Source organism: Manacus candei, unplaced genomic scaffold (genome assembly GCF_025592945.1).
Source record: "Manacus candei isolate 608988 ecotype Guabito, Panama unplaced genomic scaffold, ASM2559294v1 h1tg000086l, whole genome shotgun sequence".
Classification (NCBI taxonomy): domain Eukaryota; kingdom Metazoa; phylum Chordata; class Aves; order Passeriformes; family Pipridae; genus Manacus; species Manacus candei.
Window position 1 is genome coordinate 4,165,250 of NW_026138134.1, and position 15,967 is coordinate 4,181,216.

The 15,967-nt window shown below is 51.6% G+C and overlaps 2 protein-coding genes across 11 annotated transcripts in view; one reads left to right on the forward strand and one right to left on the reverse strand.

The window, feature by feature from the left end:
- Nucleotides 1-543: 543 nt before the first annotated feature.
- Nucleotides 544-8,436, forward strand: SCN3B (sodium voltage-gated channel beta subunit 3). Its single transcript, XM_051812291.1, has 6 exons — nucleotides 544-714; nucleotides 2,208-2,371; nucleotides 3,847-4,072; nucleotides 5,002-5,140; nucleotides 5,631-5,727; nucleotides 6,156-8,436. Exons 1-5 carry the CDS (start codon nucleotides 660-662, stop codon nucleotides 5,692-5,694), a joined length of 648 nt encoding a protein of 215 aa, XP_051668251.1. The 5' UTR covers nucleotides 544-659; the 3' UTR covers nucleotides 5,695-5,727; nucleotides 6,156-8,436.
- A 2-nt stretch (nucleotides 8,437-8,438) lies between these two features.
- The window catches only part of GRAMD1B (GRAM domain containing 1B), a 92,637-nt gene continuing 85,108 nt past the window's right edge, over nucleotides 8,439-15,967 (reverse strand). For all 10 annotated transcript variants that reach the window (XM_051812226.1, XM_051812227.1, XM_051812225.1 and 7 more), the window contains one exon: nucleotides 8,439-14,953. In XM_051812226.1, coding sequence (XP_051668186.1) covers nucleotides 14,864-14,953 — 90 coding nt within the window. In that variant the 3' untranslated portion in view covers nucleotides 8,439-14,863. The remainder of the gene's footprint in view (nucleotides 14,954-15,967) is intronic.

Here is a 15,967-nt window from a genome sequence, read left to right on the forward strand (position 1 = left end):
GTCCATTCCAGTGTGATTCTGTGATATCCCTCCTCTAGCCAGGGAGAGAGGGAGGCAGCCCAGGGGTCACTGGAACCCCGGGGAGCGGGAGGAGCCCTGCACGCCCCGGGGCCGGGGGAGGTGGCCGCGCATGCCTGTGCCGGCCGTGCCCCCCGCCCGGGCTGCTCCAGCATCCTCGGCATCCTCCTCCCGCCCGGACTGCTCCAGCATCCTCGGCATCCTCCTCCCGCCCGGGATCCGCGCCCCGCATCCCGCGGGAACAAAGAGCGGCGGCCGCGCCCCGCGCGGGGCACCTGCTGCTGCTGCCGCTGCTGCTTCTCATCCTCCCGCATCCTCCCGCATCCTCCCGCCTCCGCCCGCCCGCCCGCGCATCATCCTCCCGCACCCGCGGCCCCAGCGCATCCTCCTCCCGCAGCGCCGGCCGCGCCCCGCGGAGCCCGGCGGAGCTGTCCGGCCCCGGGCTCTGTCCGTGGTGCTGCCGCCGCCCCCCCAAGCCCTGCCCTCGCCCGCGGCTCGGGGCCACCGCCATCCTCCGCCCGCGCCTCCCCAGCGCGCCCGCGGCTCCCGCTCGCCCGGCATCCTGTTGCGCCGCACCCGCGGCGAGGAGCGGAGCAGCATCTTCGGGAAGGAGCCTCTGCCCAGGCTGAGCGCTCGGAACAATGGCTGCGCTGCCGCCGAGGCTCTGGGCGTCCTCGCTCGTGCTGGTGCTCTGGGGTAGGTGCTTCCATTCCCACACCTCCTAAGGACGCTGCTTTTAATTTCCTAGCAGGGCTCCCCTTCACGCTGCTTTCCGAGCGGCTCTTTATTTGTTTGGCTTTGTTTTGTTGACGAGAGAAGGGGATTACGTTCGTGCAGAGTTTTGGTGTGAATGTGACGGAGTTGGTAGGAGCAGAGAAAAACCCTCGGTGCTGAGGAGACTCACGGCACAAAGCATGTGCATGTCCTCTGCTGTTTGCTGTTGTTTGGAAATTTGCAGTGTAATTTAACGTTTAGTCGCCTTCAGGGAGGGTGTGCAGAGCATTAAGCCGTGTGTTGGTGCTTAGTTTCCGTGTAGTCTGTACAAACTGGAGTAAATCAGTTTATTGCAATTGCAACTGCCACAGGGAAAGGGGGGGTTGGTCTTGCCAACACGGCCACATTTTGGTGTGCACGTCCCTCCAGCCCTGTGTGTTGGGTGCATGTCTGTGTGTGTGTGTGTGTGTGTGCATCTGATTTTACTGGCATAAAGCAGGATCCTGTAGCTTTTCCTTATTTCTCCCTGAACGCTGGTGCTACTCATGGAGCTGGTAGTACGGGAGAATTGGAATGGGGCTGTTTCCAGGAATAGTTCCCGGGATCATACAGTGCTCCAGAGAGCGGGTTAATGGTGTCTCTGAGGCTGGGGAGGAGGGAGCAGCCAGCAAAGTCAGCGTCTGGGCTCTGGAGACAGGCTTGGGCAGACAGAGCCCAGTATTGTTTAGCCCAGGGGACAAATGTCAGCAGGGATTTGGGCTGAGACGTTGTGCTGAAACGATCCTTTCCTGCCCAAGTCTGTGCTTTCACATGCAACGATTTTCCCCTTCTTTGCAAGAGCAGTAGCTGAGAGTTTCCAGCATTAGCACAGACCTGATTGGAAGCATTTTGAGCAGGAATGCATGTGAAATCAATAACTCCTCCTGCTGCCAAATTCACTCATGTCCAAACCCCTTGGTTCCCAGTACTGCCCAGGAAACCCAGAGACAGGAAGGGTGGCAAATCCTCATGGATTCTGAACACATTGATGGATTAAAGCATCCAGACCTTTTAACTTAGCACAAAGAGCGAGCTGTTCCTCCACACTGGAATTCTGGGCTTTCCCTCACCCCAGACTGTAATTGCTGCTGGAACAGGAGCATGCTCAGCACGCATGGGAGGGAATGAACAATGCCTTTAAAGTGGCATTAATTACGAGGGGAGGGATGAAAGTTGTGGCAAAGGACATGCTGGAGAGGTGAATCTGTGCGAAATGATCAGCCTCTGTTACTTATTATGAATTATTAATATCTCAGAGAAGGGAGCTTGGTAAAATTTGACATTTGAGACTTAATCTGTTGTCAGACGGTGCTGGTAATGAATCAAACCATTTTCCATGAGGGATGATGATGTGCTCATAAATGCTAAGATGTGGATGACTGATGTCTCTCTAATTCTATCTTAACACTACTTCTCTGCTGCTCCTTTCCCCCCAGCTGGTGTTTGTTCTGCAGTCTGTGTTGAAGTCCCATCTGAGACAGAGGCTGTCCAAGGAACAGACATGAAGCTGCTCTGCATCTCCTGCATGAAGAGGGAAGAGGTCACGGCCAGCACAGTGGTGGAATGGTACTACAGGCCCGAGGGTGGAAAGGATGAGCTCGTATGTATGTTTGGGAACTTGTTTTCATAGGTCTTACAGTGAAACACAGCCCAGTGAACCCGTGTGGGAGAAGCCAAGAGGTATTTGTGGGAGTGTAAGTTTGTCCTGGGGCAGGATCCCCAAGGAGGACTGTGCAAGGGAGGGAGAGAGACCCAGATATGAACAAAACCTTTCTGCCACATTCTGATTCCAGGTCTATAGAAATGCCCCATGGACTGCTTTTGTAGCTTGGCAGAGAGGTGAGCTTGGAGTTCAGCTCTGAGCTGCAGGTCTTCACAATTTCTGCAGCATTTTCACCCAGCACCAATTTTGAACAGCAACTAAAGTGTCTTTTCCTTGCTTAGCCCGTTTTCACACTTGGGCACAGCATGAACCCATGGCAAGAAAAGCTAGAATCTGTTCCAGAGTTCAAACATTTGGGTCATGGATACATGAATGCCAGTTTCCAGTTCATTCCTTGAATACCTCAAGTCCACTATCTAAGGATATCAAGAAGGGAAGCAGAAGTATGGAGTGACACTTGGTACCCTTGGCCAGTTCTGAGTCTCTTCTGAATCCCAAAGCTGTTATCTTGGAAGGTAAACTGGCCTCCAAGGAAAGTGCAGGACAGGATTTACTTTATTTTGCCTCAGGGAAAGCAGTGTGGTCCTGACTGTGGGAGGATCTCTGGGGCTTGTTTTTGGATCCCTGTCAGGAAAAGGTAAAATCCATTTCCAGAGTGAATCAAAATGGAAATTGCACAGATGGGGGCAACTGGGATGCAAGAAAGGATGGTGAAATGGAGATAAAGCTGAGTGCACATTTCTTTCTAGCTATTTTATCTGAGTATGGAGCATTAGATCAGTGGCTGCATTTCATCTTGACTGAGCAGGGCCAGGCAAGATGACAAATATTCTCCTTCTGTCTGACAACTAAAGGGACCACGCTAAGGGAGTGGGGATGGGGATTCACTTTCAGAGTGATTTATTTACCAGTGGCAACCCAAAGAATGCCAATGGAGGTGAGCTGGGACAGGCAGTGTAGTGATGGGGACTGTGGTCAGCCAGAATATCCCACTGTCATATTTATCCTTCACCTCAGCCCAATATCCCAGGGCTTCCTGAAAATGACTGTTTGTCTTTGCTGTAAATATTCTGTGGTTCTTTCTCAAGATGATCTTACATGCAGTGGCTGACAGGCACAAAGACTTGCAGGATCCCAGTTTTTAGTTCCATTGCTGCTTTTTCGTGCCACTGTCCACATGTGTCAGTGATTTTCTGTGCCTCAGTTTTTCTGCCCCAGTGATGGAGATGCCAGTTTTGGGATAATTCAATTCTCTGTCTTTTCTAAAGTCGCCTGATATTTTGAGGGAAAGGATGATGGAATATGAATAGCTGCTGTTACTAAGGGAGCCCAGAACATCCACGGGTGTAGCTAGAGGGGGATGCTGTTCCCGTCAGTGATTAACCAGAGTTGCCTTTCACGTTCCCTCACAGATCTACGAGCACAGGAAAACCAACCAAGAATTCCAGACCCGCTTCAGCGGTCGGATACAGTGGAACGGGAGCAAAGACATGCAGGATGTGTCCATCACCGTGGTAAACGTGACCCTGAACGACTCTGGCATCTACACCTGTAACATCACCCGGGAGTTCGAGTTCGAGATCCACCGGCCCCTCTTCACCAGCTCCCGGCTCATCCACCTCACCGTGGTGGAGGAGGGTAGGACGGGCTGGCAGGGAGCGTGTTGTGCCTCCTCTGGCCGTGGGTGTTGTCCTCCAGGGATGGGGTTTGTCGTGGCAGTGCAGGAGAGGGTGGCTGATCTGCCACACAGTCTGTGCTTGCCAAGCACCGCACGGGGCTCAGCGGGACGGACCTGCCCGCTGTTTGCTGGCTGCAAACAGGGCTGTGTGTGAGCGTGGGGAGGCACAGCCAGCCTGGCAGGCCGGGGCACAGCTGGGCACAGCTGGGCAGGCGCGAGCAGGGGTTTCCAGCTCCTCCTGCGGCGGCTCCGGGATGCTACAGCACCGCCTTTCCCAGGGAGCCGCAGCGTTCCTGGCTGCCGCCCCCTCCCTGCGGGAACGGCTCATTCTCCATTTTGATATCACTCTCCTGCTGCCACCCTCCTTCCCTCTCCGGTGCTCCTGAGTCTTTCTGTTCCTCTCGGGTTTGCTCGGTTCAGCCTGGAACCCCGGCTTGCCAGAGAACAGTGGGAATTCTGCTGTTCTTTCAGAGAGGGGCGGGAGCTTTCAGCCCTCCTGTTTTCCTGCTGGGTGTTCCCCTCCCTCTTCCCCACAAGCATCTCCGTGTTTTGATCTCAAGTAGCACCAGCGAGTAGGACACAGGGAGGAAACAGGGAGGAAACAGAGCGTGAGGATGAGACAGGCCAAGGGTGAGCAATCCCTGTGGATGTGGGGGTGGCACAGAATGTGAGGATCACATCATGTCTGATCCCCCTGGAGACACCCGGTGGGATTGCTGCTGTTGGCAGCCTCTCCTGGTCCCTCTCTTTTACCCCCTCACAGCCTAGTGGCACCTGGGTATCTCTGGCAAGGAGATATCTTCATCTAGGAAGGATGACACAAGGGTGGGACGTGTCCATGGAGCTGCTGTGCTCCCACGATCAGAGACTGTTTCATTTTCTTGAACAGCTGGAGAAGACTTCACCTCTGTCATCTCAGAAATTATGATGTATATTCTGCTGGTCTTCCTCACCCTGTGGCTGCTGATAGAAATGGTCTATTGCTACAGGAAAGTCTCCAAGGCAGAGGAGGCTGCCCAGGAAAACGCGTAAGTGTGGAACCTCTGGAGGTCCCAGTTGTTTTGCCAGGGTTCTTCAGGTGTCCCAGGCCAGATCAGACTGCAAGAAAACCAAATCTTGCACTTGCATGGTCTAGTTGGGTGTCCAAAAATCCTTGTAATGTTTAGGAGTACCAAGAGGCACTTCCACAGTGCAGGTGGGGAGCGTGGCCACACTGTGGTATCCCAGAGATGCTCTCCTGGAAGGGCTGGTTTCTTACTGGCCCGTTCCCATCTTTCTCCACACTTGGCATGGATAAGGGTGCTCTTTGTACATAGCAGGAAGGCTGTATGTGTAGGATTTTCCAGTAGGGAAGACTCTGTGTTTGCTCCTGACTATGCCAAGGGGAGTTTCCCGCCACGAGCATCTTCTACAGGTGACGTTTGTCACCTCAGAGACACCTCCAGGGGAATGGACCCAAACTGACTTTTGCACTGTAGCACTTGAGGTTATGCTTTCCTCCTTCCCTTTCAACTACAGGACAGACTATCTTGCGATTCCATCAGAAAACAAGGAAAACTGTGCCGTGCCTGTGGAGGAATAGCGGAGAGGAGACAGCAGAATGAACGGCACCAAGGTAGGGCATGAGGAAACTCAGTCACTGCTTCTGTGTGTCCACCTTCCAGCCTCCCTGAAGTGAGTTAGGTGCTGTAGGGCTGGAGAACAGGCGGATGGGAGACTCCTGGAGCACGGCTGTGCTCCTCCTCTGGACCTTTAGGTGGTGGGTGTAGTCATCCTACTTTAAACCCCAAACCAACCACACATTCACTTTTGTGATGGAATTACACCTCCTCTGCCCCTTCCCGTTGAGCTGGGAATCATCAGCACCCCCTGCAGATGGGGAGCTGTGCCCACGAGGGCTGCAAGGGCTCTATCCCCAAAGGAAACATCTGCTGGGAAGGATTAAAACCTTTTAAATTCTTGCCCACGTCCCGTCAGCTGCTGTGCTAATCCCATCACAACCCTCACTTTGGTGAGGTCCAAGAGGGCTTCTCTCCCTTGCAGGGGCTCTGAAGACAGAAGGACCACGTCATGCCAGCCAGGTTTGAGGGGAGCTCTGCGCCGCCGGGAGGAAACACGGGGAAGTGTAAATTCTCTTCCATTTGCCTTGGACTCTGTACAGCCTTGACTTTGGTCTCATGACTCCATCCTGAGCTGCCAGCCCATTGCTAAAGGACTCTTCTGTTGAAGCATGCTGAGCAAAAGGCACAGGGGTGTGGGCAGCACGGCTCCTTCCCAAGTTTCAGTTCCATCATCACCTCAATGGCTTTGTAAATGTTACCTGTCATTCCTTAGCTGCTGTCACCACCACCTTTATTTGCTAAATATGCTAGTTCTCCATTGCAGAGGTAAAGGGTATGGATGTCATGTCACTCTGACCTGCAGGACTGGGGATGAGGGCATTTTAGGGTGATGTTCCACCACGTATTGCAGACTAAACAGTCTTACTGGTGTCAAAACAGGAAGAATTTATTTAATTAGCTGCTTGGTAAATTGATCTGGACTTTGAGCTGCCCATGCACAGGCAGAGTAGGGTGGGACTGTAATGCACTAAAATAGTTAAAAATGTACAGTAGGAGGGATGGGCCCCCGTGCCTGGAGGCACCTGATTCTGGAGGGAATTGAGAACAGATCCTGAAATATTCCTGCTTTGGGAGGCAGGATGATGTAAGTATGAGAATCCCCTGTGTCCCTCCTTTCATTTAGCAAGTGTCAATATTCTCAGCTCCTTCCATCTGCCTTGCACAGCAGGTTTACTCCTGGAGTACACAGACACACACAGTGGTAGGAGTAACCTGTGGAGCCACGTCCTGCAACAGCAACCAGGCAAGTAGGACAAGGTATGGGATCCACCTCCTTCTGGGAAACCCCGGGAAGGAAGGCAGCCTCATGACAGAGAAATAACCAGGAGGCAAAGCCCTCACAGGAGGACAACACCTTAGTGAAATGGTTGTACATTTTACATTCTTCTCTCATGCTACAGCACAGCACCATCTAGAGGGACAGACAGAAAACACCCATTTTTCCCAGTTAGTCCTAATTCTTGTGCTAATTGCTCACTGGTTTGAATAGTCAGCATTCATCCTAAATGACCCCCTGCTGCCCAGGAATCACGCTCTAAATTCCCTCTTTCCTGTGCAAACTTACCTTTTCAGAGGGTTAAGCAGAGTAAAGTTTGTTTTCTGGCCTCCCATGTAGATCAGTTGAGCTCAACAAGTGGGACTGGAAGGGGGGAAAAAGGCAGAAAGATTGGCCAGGGTGGAATTGTACCTTAAAGTGGGGGAGGTTTGGGTTTGTCCTATGGCAGATGTTACATCCCTGCTGCAATGGAGCCTGTACTGCTTGCTAGAGTTGACAAATTTTGCTACACTGATGCTTCCAAGTAGTTCCAAAGTGCTTGTGACTCCAGGCATGCTTCCCACCTATGGAATTCCCTCTGCTTTGTTCTGCTGCTTTTTATGTGTTTGCTAAAAATCACGGAAATTACTCCATTTGTAAGTCAGGCCCAGGCCAGATTTCTAACTGGCAGCTGTTCAACAACCCTTTTTTTAGAGTGGGTGTCTAGTAAACTACTACAGTGCAGTAGGACTGCTCCCAAATCCAGAGCCAAGTCTGGCAACTGGAGCACACTTACCACTTGTAGTCTGGGCACCAGTTCCCTAAAACCTAATATCCAAAAGGGGGGGGAAAGCAGCCCCTCTTCAAGTTCAGCTGGATGTTATCATTTTCCCTACAATGATTTGCCTGCATTATTCCAACTCCAAACCTACAGCAAGAGAGGAGGGAGCAGATTTTAACTCCAGAGTTTCCAGCACTGACCACGACAATGAGCCCATGGAGATTTGATTTTGTTTTTTTTTTAGGTAAGGTCACAAAACTTCTCTCTCACTTCAGCTCTGCTCCCCAGCCCCTGTGAAGCACTGAAAACCCTCTGGTTAAGTCAAAAAAAGAGTAAACTAAGAACTTCTTGAGAGCTACCTCAGGTGGTAAAGAAGGGCCGTCCCCTCGTCCTGCACCTCCCCGTATCCCACACGGGCATCTCCTGGAGATGCTTTTTGTGTTTTTGGGACACATCTTTCACTTTTCCAGTTCCTGCAGACAGATGTGGTGTTGTAGGCAGGAGAAAAAAAGTTTTGCTGGAGAATCTCACAGAGTAACAAGTGAAAAACTGGGGTTTTTTCAAGGCTGGTGGTAAAGGTTGGTCTCTGCAAAGACTCTCTGTGTTCGGGCACGACAGGAGAGACTCCAGAACAGGCAGGATAATAAAGAGAACAAAGACACACACTGTCTGGTTGATAGAGTTTTTAATTGATACCGTACTTCCATGTACTAGCTACTTACACCAGGTTTGGCTGCAGAGCCTTTACAGTTCCTAGAGGTCCTAGCAGGTCATTCCAGCAGCGTTTCACCGCGGTTTGCGCACAGCGCAAAGGTCCCGACAGTCACACCACGCCTAAACCCACCCCACTGGGGGCTTTCCCCACCCACAGTTCACCTCAGTGCTCCAGCCCCCCCCCCGTTCCCGGGCTCTGGTGGTGAATTCCAGGAGGGAAGTGCAGGACCCACTCCCTCGTTAGCCTGCAGTTACAGCGGTTCAGGGGCGCGGGGGCCGGGCGGGGAGGACACACTCCAGGTTTTTAGCAGCTTTATCCAGGCCTGGAGATGAACTGCCACGGGAATGGTGACATCCCAGTGATGGGAGACGAACTGCCACGGGAATGGTGACATCCCAGTGATGGGAGATGAACTGCCACGGGAATGGTGACGTCCCAGAGGTGCCACAGCCACCGCGAGGCCACTCCTGGGCGGTTGTGCTGCTCTGCTGCTCCTCCCTCCCTCCGTGTCCAGAGCCAGGTCAGTGCTTCCATCTCTGCCCTGTAAGTGCTATTCCACGGGAGGTGGGCTCGTGGAGATGGGAATGACACAGCTCCACCCCTGTCCCCGCTGGAGAAAGCTGCTGTTTTGGAACAGCACCTCTCCCAAATCCCGATTCCCAAACGGAGACACGACCACGTGGCTCTAGAACCCGAGCTGCACATTGGTTTTATTCCCTAACTATTCTGGGAGTCTGGGATGGGGAAGGTGGCCTTGAACGTTAGCAATGGAATTGGCCTAAATGAGTGAGGTAACAGAAACGGCCAGAGGAGGAACCTCCCTGAGCCATGTGCAAATATAACTCCTTCAGCAGAAGGAAGTCCTTTTCCCTACTGAAAAAAAAAATAAAATAAAAAGTAAAACACATTCACTTAAAGAGCATACAGACTGCAGGAGGGAAAGGCAGGCAGGGACAGCACCAGGTCAGTCCATCTATGACACAGGGAATGATTGTCCAGCAGCAGAGGTTTGAGGGGAGAGGGAAAAGCCATAGCAAGCACTGCAAAATGTGGGAGAGGAGGGCATGGCACACCACGTACCCATGCTAAGGGATAAGCCCATGCTGTCTGCCTAGATCAGGGAATGGCCTCAACCAGCAGTCCATCAAGACACGAGGAGATTATTTGGCCAGTGTGCACATCTAGAAAAAGGAAGGTATTATGGCACAGAGAGACTCGTGCTGTGGGGACTGCGAAGCACAGAGAGCAGAGCGTGTCCAGGGGGAGACGGGCTGGGACATCAGCACAGGAACCACACTGACACTGCTCTGTGAGCCACTCACCTCGGGGGCTTTGGTTTGAGAGCCTCTGCTTCGAGTTTTGTGTTGAGCAAACCCCTGCCAGGAGTTTTAACTAGTGCTGAGACTGGCTGAAAAGACTTAAGTCAGAGAGTCCACGTGACTGTGCCATGAAACGTGGCCGTGGCAGCAACCCTGGCAGGGATCCCACCAGGAGATCTCCTGGAGTTGAGCAGGGATCTGTCAAGAGCTGTGGGATGACAGCAGCTGGCTGGGAAAACAGGATGGAATTGCTTCCCCCTGAGCCAGGCACTGTTCTTCAAACAGCGATTTTCGGACTGATTTTTCTGCATGCTGTGGAAGCAGAAAGTTCCACCTCTGAATGAGGAAGTGGTTTGTTTCTGTCCTCACTGGGAAAAGCAGACACTGACTGAGAGAGTGCTCCTGGTTAGAACAGTTAGTGCAGCAAATCCAAAAGGTCTTGAGCAAGTACCCAGACCAAAAGTGTCTCCAGTCACTACCTGGAAAAGAAATTTCTACCTTCTTGTATAAAGGTAAGAAAAAGTTTCTTATGCAGGACACATGGACAGTGCTGAGGAGGCAAGCAGGCTGAAAAGTCTGTCCCCATCTACACCCAGATGAGCTGCTGAACAGGGTCTGTCTGATAAGAACACAGACCAGCATTCCAAAATCAGCATTCCAGCCTTCCTAGAGGAGATATGCCAATGCAAGGCATCATTATTTCAGAGCCAGTTTTGTGCCAGGGCTTCAAATCCAGCAAAGCTTTGCGCTTTGAAACCCTTCCCCTTTTAATACAGGCTCATGTTCCACTAAAGGCATGTTGCATATCTCTGAGGTTTGTCTTTATTAGATCTAAAGCAGACAAGAGGGCTCAGGTGTCACCCAGCAGACAGGCACAGCCTGAGCTGTGTGTAAATGCAGGCTCTGTCAGCAGCAGTTCAGGTGTGTTAGGGGAGATCAAAGCCCCGTGACTTCTTTTTTTTCTCTTCTCCCAAAAGACTTGAGGGAGCCAGAAAGGATTTATGCAGAAGTTGGTGTATGCTAATATCAAGTAATATTGAAGTTTTGTGACTGAAGCATGCCTGGGGTTATCAGCAGAGCACCCAAAAACATGGTTATCCTGTAAATCCACAGCTCACTCCTCTCCTGACCACTGCAGGTACCTTCTTCTCTCCTAAGTGGAACGTGCAGCCCCAGCACTGCCCCTGTCTTGGGCATCTTACACCTGGAATAACCTGTCTTTTGGTCCTCCCCAAGACACAGGTGCTGCACTGGATACATTTGGAATGCCTGATGGCACAGCAGTTATCCAGGCCTCAAATCCACCCTGAGCTCATCCCAGATGCCATAACCCCAACAGCTCCTTCAAGGTAAGCATTAGGTGTGTGTTCATCAGAGGTGAGGTTGTATTAGTGAGTTATGTCCCTTCTCCCATAAAAACAGATACCCAAACTGGCAGATTGAAGCCTCCTGCTCCCCCTTCTCCCTCCTCCCACAAGGGAGCATCTCACTTGGCAGGAACTGGGCTCCTACCTGCTGGCATTAGTTTGCATGCCTGGCTGGAGAAATGCCTTTTTAAAAACCCCTGGGGTTTTTTTTATTGTTCCTATCCTGCAAATCAAACCCCAGCTGTGCTCACCTGGCAGATGTGCAGGGTGGGAAGGTCAGAGGGAGGGCTGGGCAGGGGAATGTGTCTGCCACGAAAATAATGTGGGATTTCTGGCACAGATGAAGTGCAGAAGCAAAACCCTGACAGTGGAAGCCAAGCTATGACTTGGCTGGGATGCTGAGGGAAGTACCACCCCCTGGAACATTATTCAGGTTGCTCAACCTCACTCCTAAAAAGCATTGCTGATTTCTCCAGGAAATACAATCATGGTCCCAAACTGTCTATGGCTCCAGAAGGAATTAACCTGTCAGCTGGGACTGATCAGGAGCAGGTGATTCCTATCACAGCTTTCTACACAAAGGCATCTAAGTGAAAATACCCCCAGGTTTTGTTTAAGCCCTCACCTTTAATCTGAGCTTTGTTTGAGCCCTCACCTTTAGTGCCATTGTGGGTTTTGCCTTGAGAAAAAGACCTTGCTTTTCCCCTTTTTTATTATTACTGTGATAAATTAAGAGGCAATAAAAGATCAAGGATCCTATCCAACTCCAAGCCAAGTGAGAAAAAGAAAGTAACTAGAAATCTTGAGAAAAAGAACCCTAAAGCCTCAAAGACAAACCTCCCTCTGAAGGATGCTGCAGGTACAAAATTCTGGTTGGTGCCCAGAACAAAGGATTTAACGTTGCTGTGTGTCAGGAGAGATGTCAGATGTTAAAAACCCAATCTGATGTGCAGGTAGAATAAATATTAGTGCTTGAGATTGTTACAGCTGCCAGTGCAGCCTCACATTAATTTAACAGAGCTTGTGCAAGGCTGTCCCTGGGGCCCAGCCTGAGGGAGGGAGGGAGGGAAGGAGGGAGTCAGAGGGAACATCCCAAGCCTAAAGCCATGGCTAAAGCTGGAAGGATGCTGCAGAGGAAGGATGCACTGATGAGGGAATGGATTTCTTGCCTCCCTGACTATAAAGAGAGTGTGAAACTGGTGAGAAACCAACCCTGAGCAGCAGCTCAGGGACAGGAGGGTTTCTCTGCCTCCTGACTGATCAAATCCACCCAGGGACAAACCCCTTCCAGCCAGGTGGAAGAGACCCCAACATCCCAGCTGTGTCTTTCAGGATGTTCCTTTTTCTTTCCTGGCATGGGCAAGGTGAACCACAGGGCCTCCTCTCTGTCCTCTTGCCTGATCCTTGAAATTAAAGTCTAGAAAAAGGGGGAAGATGGGCAGCAGGGGAATTTTCTGTGCTTAGCAATTGTGGGAGGGAGTAATGGGGGAAACAGGACTCTGGGACAGTCTGGTAAGTCACAGTGGGGAGTCAGGGCCCTCCTGTCCCAAAATGAGCCACAGAATGCCCTTCCCAGGCACTAGCACCTCAGTGTCATTGTAGAGCAGCCATTTCAGCAGCCTCCCTGGCAAAAAGTCAGGGAGCAGTACAGTAGTCAGCAGCATTAAATTAAATAAATAGTCATAAATACACATTACTCTCTGGTTTTTCCCCAATTGTACCTTGCTTTCACAGTCTTAAATGTCTTTTTGATAACCTGTCTTCATCCACACTCCTTCCCATGTGAGTCTTCTGTGGGACATGTTGTGTTTAGCACTTGGTCATGGAAATTGGAGGCAGGTTGGGAGAAAGCAGCAGGTTGGTCACTCCTACATATATCACCCTTCCCTAATTGGAAACTGGGAGCTTGAGAGGGTTTTAGAAGCCACTTTGTCACCCAGTTGTGAGGATGAGAGTTTACATGAGACCAGTGACTCACCCTTGTGTTCCCTGCCCTTTCAGTGCCCACTGGAGACAACAGAGGAGCTACAGCTGGCAACATTTCCACACTGGGAACTTGCAGCTGCCACTCAGAAGGTGGGAAAATCCTGCTGTTGGACAGGGTGGAGATGGAGGGCCTCACATGTCACCTAATCTGCCTGGCTGGGCAAGATGAAAAAGCATTTATTAAACATTCACACAAGCAGCCTCCAGCTCAACCAATCTCTGTGGGGCCTGGGACTCTGCACAGGGCAGCCCCACTGCCCCTCTTCCTCATGGGGCTGCTCACGAGAGTCTGGAATTATCCCCCAGAACAACTACAAATACTTTTCAGTGCAGCTCTACCCCCTGACTGACTCACAGAGCAAATGCTTATGAGAGAAACCTTCAGATGCCTCACACCATGGACACCCCCAAGCTCTGTCCTGCCACCCACTGATGGTCCCTTTTCTCTTTTCTCTCTTTTTTTTTTTTTTTTTGTCCCTGTGACCCTTCCTGACCTCTCCTGGGTTTTTGGAAGCCTTGGGGCACACAGATGCAGTCACAGATATCCACAGTGGTGGCTGTTGCTGCACAGCCACAAACATGTAAGTTTATCCCAGGGAAGGGAATCAAATTATTTTTCTCACTAATGTTTTCCCACAGATTTTATAAGACAAGATACGAACAAGATGGTCTTGTAGACCAGGGGCAGGAGAGAGATTTGCTGAGCTGGGCAGTGGCTGCACATAAATCCTAATTTGGGGTTTGTTTTTCGGTTGGGGTACTCCCACCCTCGTGGGGAGTTGCCTGTTCAGCACAGATGTAGATTTTCAGCACAGGGATGGCTTTATGGTAGGGGCCCAAGCACATGGAAAGCAGAGAACTACAGCCAAGGCAAAGGGGACACTGTCACAGGGGTGGCCCTGCTCCACCCACACACCTTGGGGGCAGGTTCTCCCCTCCCCACCCTCTCCTCGCCTCTTCCTGCTGCACCAACAGCAAATTGGTGCTTGTGGACAGGATTTCAGCTCCTTTCCATCCTGGGCTTTGCCCTCTGAACCAGGCTGGCCCCTGTGACAGCCAACTGTGTTTCTGCACCCAGGGGGGCAGGAGGTGACTGCCAGGGAGACCTGCTCTCTGCAGACCTACAGCAGCTCTCCCCGAGGCCTCCTCTCCAAACGTGGGACAGTTCTGCAAGGGGCTGACTGCCATGGCCAAACCCTCTCTGCCCTGAAGCCAGCAAGGTCAGGGAGTTGACAGTGTCCCCTTTTTATGCAGAGATAAATACAGTCAACCAGGGACCCTCATGCGTGGGGAGGGGGCTGGGGAGGGGGGGGGCACTCACACTGATGCTTCCCTTTGGAACAACAAAAACTAAACAGACAGACAGACAAACAGCCAGCAATATTACAGAGGAGCAGTGCAGGGCCCAGGGAGCACCCCTGGGCTCGGCCCTAAGCACAGCTCAGTGCTGGGAGAGCACAGCCCTCCCACACACACACACACCCCCCCACTACCAGAGACACTCCAGTTCAGCCAGTGTTGGAGGTCAAAACCCTTCCCCTCGATACGTAGGCTTTGTTTTGTGTTTTTTTTTTTTTCTCTTAAAATCTGTATATAATATATATATTTATATTCTGTATATATATATATATATATTTATATATATATTTATATATCCTATTTACACATATTGCACACCGTCCTCTGGCCTCCTGCATTCCTGCCTGTCAGTGGAAACGTTTCCGTTTCTCCTCCGGATCTGACCCGAAGTCCCGGGACCCGATGCCATTCTGAAGGTTTATTAGGGAATCCTTCATCTGCAAGACAAGAGATTTCCCCACTGTGATGCAACCCTGGAGGTGAGAGCTTTGGGACTTCCTTCTTTTCCCTGTAAAGTATCCACACCAGATTCAGTTTTGGGAGCAGGGCTGGGATGTACAAATGGGCACTGAGAAGATGGGAGGCACCTTTCTCCAAAAGAAAGGGTGAGAGAACGAGGTTCAGGAGGAGCAGCTCTGATTTATGGATTATTTTCTCAGCAGCCTGCTGTACAAAAGGCTTTTTGGGCAGTGGATACTGAAGCTCTGTGCTGTGAAGGGCCCATGCAGAAGGTGTTCCCTTCATCCACGAAACTTATGTGTGAATCCAGAGCTGAGGTAAAAAACAGTCTTTCTTCCAAAGTGGGATGCCACAGACTAGATTCAAAACGTGCCAATGTAAGATTTTTTTGCCCCTGTAGAATTCTCTCCTCCTCATGTGACAAGAGAGGCTGTGGCACCCTGTGACAGCCCCTGGACCTGCTGCCCACCATGAGGGGAGAAGATGGGTCTGAGGGAGACACCGGTGGAGGTGACACCCCTGAGGGACCACAGTGGAGCCAGGGGATGCTGCAGGGTTGGGAGCAGGGGGTGGGAGGACAGAGGTCCTGGAGCAGGTCCAGAGGAGAGCAACAAGGCTGGGGAAGGGACTCAAGCACAGGTCCTTTGAGGAGAGGCTGAGGGAGCTGGGGCTGTTCAGCCTGGAGAAGAGGAGGCTCAGGGGAGACCTCCTCACTCTCTGCAACTCCCTGACAGGAGGGGGGAGCCAGGGGGATGTTGGTCTCTTCTCCCAGGCAACCATCAGCAAGACAAGAGGGCTGGGTCTGCAGCTGTGCCAGGGGAGGTTTAGGTTGGATATTAGAAAGAATTTCTTTCCAGAGAGGGTGCTCAGCCATTGGAATGGGCTGCCCAGGGAAGGGGTGGATTCTCCATCCCTGGAGGTGTTTAAGGACAGACTGGATGTGGCATCAGTGCCATGGGCTGGGAACCACAGCGGGGTTGGATCAAGGGTTG